The 7,389-nt window shown below is 33.8% G+C and overlaps 1 protein-coding gene across 1 annotated transcript; it reads left to right on the top strand.

Annotated features, from left to right (window-relative positions):
• Positions 1–2,027: 2,027 nt before the first annotated feature.
• LOC112422040 (uncharacterized) lies at positions 2,028–4,801 on the top strand. The gene is made up of 4 exons (XM_039834648.1): positions 2,028–3,720; positions 3,846–4,050; positions 4,208–4,374; positions 4,471–4,801. The coding sequence occupies exons 1-4, from the start codon at positions 2,028–2,030 to the stop codon at positions 4,629–4,631; spliced, it is 2,226 nt and encodes a 741-aa protein (XP_039690582.1). The 3' UTR covers positions 4,632–4,801.
• Positions 4,802–7,389: the final 2,588 nt, after the last annotated feature.

Raw genomic sequence — 7,389 nt, 5'->3', positions numbered from 1 at the left:
TAAATAGTGTTTTTATAATTATTGACATATTTTAGTTAGCTAATGAATGAATCTTATGTGACTATTTAGATTCTTAGAACATCCATAATGGAGATTTTTATATTTGATGTCTTAAACGGGTCCCACATGGACATATTATTTTTTAATTATTTTTCAATAATACTCCCTCCGTCCCAAATTGTATGTGGCTTTGAAAAAAAAATTGTCCTAAATTATATGTTGCTTTACAATACCAATGAAATATTTATGTTACTTTTCCTATTATATCCTTAACTATTAATTACTCTCTTCTTTCAATTATTTCACTTATCTTTTCCATACCATTTATTAGGGATAATTTTGTAAAACAACTCATAATTTCTCTTCTCCACGCAATATTAATTACATTTCTTAATACGTGTGAAATTGCCAAAACGTCTTACAATTTGGGACGGAGGGAGTAGTATCTAATAGGTACTCAACCACTCCAATAGAGATTCTCTATCAAAACTCAAAAGGTCTAAACGGGTTCCACCAATAATTATTTATTAAAAAGTGGTATGTGGACCCACTTAAGATTGTGGATCTTAAGTGAGACTCTAGATCTCAAGAGATCCCCAATTTTTTTTCACATTAGGAATACCTATTAGGTACCGGATTTTAAATGATAAAGACCCTACTACTCCCTCCATGCCTTAATACTTGACCCATTTGGAATTTTTTTAATTTTGACCTAACTAACTTTGACCGTATTTTTCAACTAATATACAAAGATAAATAACATCATATAAGATGTCGTTAGATTCGTCTCGATGAGTATTTTCAAAATATCAAATTTTCATAATTTTTTCTAATATATTATTCAAGATATTTAAGCTCAAAGTTATGCATTGACATACGTAATAAGATCAACTGTATTAAAGGACGGAGGGAGTAATATGGATGCTCTTAGTCATGATAAAATGTGACATATTGTTTTTTGTGTGGAAATCAAGTTAGAATTGAATTTCAGAATTTCAAAGCTAGACGGAATCAATCTCACTATACTAGTAGACTTGAGAGTGTACGTTAAGTCATGAGTGGGGAATGAGTGGGACCCCAAATCCACCCACAACACATTGTACTCCATAAGTGAGCTAGAAAGCGAAAGGATTTAGAACCTCTGCTTTTGATGTACACTTTTATTTTGAGAGATAATACTCAATTACTCATGAAATAATCATAGTTTTCAGACTCGGCTCGGACCGGCCGGTCGGACCGGTCGGACCGTGAACCGGTGGGTAGGCCGGTTCGAGCCATCATTTGGATCGGCCATGCAGATAACCCGGTCAAAACCGGTGACTCGGCCGAGTCGTGGGTCAGACCGGTTCAATTTTTTTTTTTTTTTTTTGCTTACCAAAACGACGTCGTTTTGGATTTGTTAATTGAAAAAAAAAAAAAAAACCGGAATTAGAAGGGTCAGAGAAACTAAAACGAAACCTCATACTCTGTTCTTAGTTTTCACGTACAGAGAGAAGAGAAGCTAAAACGAAACCGGTCCACTCCACGCCATTCTCCGTCGCCGCCGCGAAAACTCCAGGTCGCCGTCGCCCTCGCCATCGCCATCGCCATCGCCATCGCCGCTTCCGCTTCCGCTTATCTCACGTACGTACACCGTCGTTGCAGAGAACCCTTTTTTTTTTTAGATTGTTATTCTTTGCTTCTTTTTGATTTGTTGTTTTGATTTCTTGTTTAATGTTTAATTTCATGTAGATTCTGATTGTTTAATGTTTAATTTCATGTTTAATTATGAATCTCTGATTGTTTATATGTTGATTCCTCATTCCATGTTTAATGTTGACTCCTCTGTTTTATACTTATTCCATGTTTTATACTGACTCCTCTCCTCTCCTCTGTTTTATACTCCTCATTCCACGTACGTTGTTGATTCTGATAAACTGATTGTTAAATGGTTCATTTCATGTTAATGTTTAATTCTGATTGTTTCATAATTCCATGTAAATGTAATGTAAATGTCTCTGATATATCATATGTATTTGTGATTAGTTATGGCCTCTTCTGAAGCACCAACACAACCATCAGCAGAAGCTTCGACTCAAGAATCTCAAACTCAAAGGAATGTTAGGGCAAAAACCGATATAGCTTGGGGTCACGCTAAAATTGTCCTAGACGGTGACAAAGAAAAACCACAATGTATCTATTGTAACAAAGTTATGAAGGGAGGTGGAATTAATAGATTAAAGTTACACTTGGCTGGAGAAACTGGACAAGTCGAAGCATGCAGCCAAGCTCCTGAAGAAGTCCGCTTTAAGATGAAACAAAATCGTGAAGAGCAAACACAAAGAGAACAACCTAGGTCAGTGGTTGTTGCATCTCAAAAGGGAACGAACAATGGAAGCTTTGATAATTACTTTTTGCCTAGAACAACTCCTGGATCACAGCCTACTATAAAAAGTGTTTTGCAAACCAAGGAAGTTGTAGAAAAGTGTGATCTTGCACTTGCAAAATGGTTCATTGCTGCATCTATTCCCTTCAATGCAGCAAATTCACCATATTTTCAGTCTGCGGTCGATGCTCTTTGTTGCATGGGAGCCGGATATAAAGCTCCTTCTATACATGATTTGCGTGGTCCTTTGCTAAATAAGTGGGTTGATGAAACAAAGAAAAAGATAGAGAAATACCGTGAGATTTGGAAGAATACTGGTTGTACTCTTATGGCAGATGGGTGGACTGACGGGGTTAGGAGAACTCTGATAAACTTTTTAGTTTATTGCCCTAAAGGAACAGTTTTTATCAAATCTGTTGATGCTTCAGGTGCTTCAAAAACTGGTGAGATGTTGTTTAAGCTTTTCAAGGAAATAGTGTTATATATTGGCTCTGAAAATGTTGTTCAGATAGTGACAGATAATGCTGCAAACTATGTTGCTGCTGGTAGGTTATTGGAAAAAGAGTTCCCTGGCCTGTATTGGTCTCCTTGTGCAGCTCATTGCATTAACTTGATGTTTCAAGACATTGGAAAATTACCTGAAGTTAAAGAGGCAGTTTCACATGCCACAAATGTTACCAAGTATATATATAATCATTGCTATCCATTGTATTTGATGAGGAAATTTACTCATGGAAGAGAGATACTTCGTCCTGCTCCAACTCGCTTTGCCACTAATTTCATTGCTTTGCAGAGTATTTTGTCTCAGAAAAATGCACTTAGAGCCATGGTAACATCTCAAGAATGGACAACTTCTGCTTATGCAAAAGAAGCCAAGGCCAAACAATTTGTGGAACAAGTCTTGAACACTAACTTTTGGACTGCTTGTGCTGACATAGTGAAACTCACAGAACCACTTGTATGTGTGTTGCGTCTCGTGGACAGTGAAGATAAACCTGCTATGGGTTTTCTTTACAGAAATATGTATAAGGCTAGAGAGGAGATGGTGAAGAGGTTTCAAAGAAATAAGACAAAAGTGGAGCCTTACTTGAAGATCATAGATGATCGATGGGATTCACAACTTCGAAAAAATCTTCATGCTGCTGGTTATTGGTTAAATCCATCTTGTAGATTCAGTCCTGAGTTTGAGAAACACAAGTCCACCACATCTGGTCTTATAGATGTCATTGAAAAGTATGCTCGTAATAATCATGAGTTGCGAGCAAAGTTAAATACTGAGACAAGTATATTTAGAAATTCCGAGGGCGACTTTGGAAGGAAATCTGCTGTAGAAGCTCGAAATTCACCATTTCCAGGTATCTTACATTTCATTGTATCATATACACTTACGATGATCCATTTACAAATATCTTACCTTTCATTGTATCATATAAACTTACGGTAATACTGTATTAATTGATGAAATTTTGCAATTTTATAGATGAATGGTGGGAACTTTACGGGTGTCAAGCACCACATTTGCAAAAATTGGCAATTCGGGTTCTAAGTCAAACTTGTAGCTCTTCTGGTTGCGAGAGAAACTGGAGTGTGTTTGAGCATATTCACTCAAAAAAAAGAAATAGGTTGGAGCATCAAAGGCTTAACGATCTAGTCTTTGTTCGTTACAACTTAATGCTAGAAAATAGGTATGTATTTCTACTATATTTTAGTTATATTAATCCATTGATAAAATAGTGTTTGTTTCTTTGCATAATGGGATTGTTCACAATAAACCTTATATGTTCATCATTTTTTATTTTTACATTTAGATAGAAATCTTTATATTTTTATAATGAATTATAGGAACAACAAAATTCGAAACTATGACCCCATCAATGATGAATTACTTGATGATCATCATGATAATTGGGTGTTGGAGGATTCACCGCCATTTTTAACAGTTGAGGAGTTGGAATCATTACGCAATGATCTTGCCAATATGACCATCCAACCTATTTCAAATGATATTGGTATGTATGTGTTTTCTTATAAGGTTAAAATTTCATAATTTCACTATATGGTTATATACCAATTGTTAATATTTATTTAAATTGATGTTTTCATAGATGGATTGAATTTGGATGAGGATGATGATTATGGCAATGATGCACCTGACACTAATGCAGAAAACATGGATCAAAGTAATGTTTTTGATGAAGCTGCTGGAGAAGATGTTGAATTCCTTGATGAGCTTCAAATTCAATCAATATTGACTCCTTGGAATTAAGATGTTATTGATGATAATACTTGTGTTGGAATTATATTTTCTTGGGATCTTTTTGAATTTTTATAACAGGGGCAATCTCTTTTTTTAATTTATGTTGGAATCATACTTTTTTGGGATCTATTTGGATTTTTACTACCAAGATGTATTTTGAGTTATGACTATGTTTTGAATTTGAGCAATTAGCTATGAAATTATTATTGTTGGATAGTTTTTTTCTTATTTTATAGGGGTCATTATTTTAGTTTCTAAAGTGACCGAGTCACCGATTAAATCCGAGTTAATCCGAGTTAATCCGGTTATATAACTATATAAATTTAATCTAAGGACCGAGTTATCTAACCGAGTCATCCGAGTGGTTCCGGTTCAGTCATGCGGTTCGACCAATGACTCACTGGTTCGACCATTGACCCATTGACCCAGTACCCCCGCCGAGTCGATGACCGAGCCGATTCTGAAAACTATGGAAATAATTCATATTTATTTGACATTTTTTCTTAAAAATAAATATTCTGAAAAGAGCCGAACAAATTTCTTAAAAGGTATCTTACCCATTTTAGGAAGAAATAATTCATATTTATTTGACATTTTGTTCGAATTTTACAATTTTTAATGAAATTTTTAAAGAACTTTCTTTTATTTTTAAACAGACAAAAATGAAATATATTAATCAATGAAAGATTACAAGGAATGCGTATGTATAATTTAAGAGTTCACAAAATCAAATACAAAATAATGCCACATCATAGCCACAAGAAAGATGTAATTAAGAAACAATACGCAAATTCATAAAATGATTGAGTCATCAATGATGAAGATCAACCCTCTGATATCTGATGCCACCATTTCCAAGCCTTTTCCTCGACCCTCTAGTCTACCGCACACATCTCAACAACTGAGGAACCATAAGTTTCCGCTATATCAAACATAAGCCCATACTTATCCCACAACCTTCCCCCTCCATCCATGCATCCAACCAAAATAACATTTTGGACCCATCACCAGCAACCAAAACTAAGATGTCATCACATCAACTACCCACAACTAGGGGTGTACATGGGTTGGGTCAACCTGAAAAACCCGTCAAATCCACACCCAAAAAAACACAGAAAAGTGGGTTGGGTTGGATAATTGGGTGGATATGGTTTTAAAAAAATGAAAAATTCATAAAAAATAACGGATTTTGGGTAAAACTAGACTCAAACCCAATAAACCCACTTACCCAACAATATTCATATTTTTATTTTTATTTTCATTTTCATGGGGAGGAAGGAGAAGAACAAAGGTTTTAGTTATAATCTTTCTTTTAAAAAAAAAGTTTTGGTTATAAATCAAGTCTAATTTCTAAAATTGACATAACACATCATTTATATTGAAAATCAAAATATGTTAGAGTCCTCCGTTTCAAAATACATGTCCAATTTTTGCAATGTGCACTAGTCACTTGACTTACTTTGACTATACTTTTTAACTAATATATAAATACAAATATTAGCATGTAAGATGTTGTTTGATTTGTCTCGACAAATATTTTCAAAATATTAAATTTTTATAATTTTTTACTTTAGAAAATTAAAGATATTAACAGTCAAAATTATGCATTGGCATATGTGAAGTGGTTGACTTGGACATGTATTTTGAAACGGAGGGAGTACAAGTTATGATGTTGCACTTTTTAATTATTTTGATGTTAACGCAATTTTACATCATCCAACTTTAATTTGTTGCAAGTATTTTATGATGAAATTTGTTATTTAATATTATAACTTATTATTTTATAAATATAGTGAAATAGATTACACAATTTTTTTTTTAAGAAAATAAAAAGTTGAGTGAAATTTATGAGAAAAAATATGAGGACTTTAGTCATTTAATATTACCAAAAAGACAGAAAAATAATCTGGGTAATCCACTATCCAACCCAAACCAAACCGAAAATTAGTGGATTTGCCCATACCCACCCATTAATATAATGGATGGACATTTTACCTCACCCAAACCGGAGTACCATACATGATTCAGATCTTAGGTTTGGTCAAATCCAACCCAAATCCACCCACAACCAACCCACCACCTCGACAAATAGCCATAATTTGCTTCCACCACCAAGATCACAACGTCAACCGACCACAAAGATCACATACAAACCTTCGACAACAATCAAAAAAGAAAAGGAGAAAGATGATCACTTTTCATAAACCCCTTCTCCAAATGAAAATTATACGTCGGACTCCTATTGACAATAATTGAAGACGTACTTGTAGAAACACACTACAATAATCCATTTTTGCCACAAAACTGAAAATTTCATTTTTCCCAATACAACATCTATATACTTCTAATCTACTAAATTTTATAAGATTGAATAAAAAAATTGATTCTAACATCATTCAAATGTTGCAAACTTTCAACTTTTAGAATTAAAGTTATAAAAGTACAATTCAGCCGTATTACCAATTTACCATTTTGATGGAGCTCTGATTAAAAGTGCATCACATCACCTTTAATCGCAACCTAAAATCCTTGATAAACCCAAAATTAATACTCTCTCCGCCCCTTAATAAGTGACACAGTTGACCTAATTACGCATACCAATGCGTAATTTTGAGTTTAAATATCTTGAATAATATATTGGAAAAAATTATGAAAATTTGATATTTTGAAAATACTCATCGAGACGAATCTAACTACATCTTATATGATATTATTTATCTTTGTATATTTGTAGAAAAATATGGTCAAAGTAAGTTAGGTCAAAATT

Source organism: Medicago truncatula, chromosome 5 (genome assembly GCF_003473485.1).
Source record: "Medicago truncatula cultivar Jemalong A17 chromosome 5, MtrunA17r5.0-ANR, whole genome shotgun sequence".
NCBI lineage: Eukaryota > Viridiplantae > Streptophyta > Magnoliopsida > Fabales > Fabaceae > Medicago > Medicago truncatula.
The sequence above is the reverse complement of the archived record's forward strand: the minus strand, read 5'-3'. Positions and strand labels throughout refer to the sequence as shown.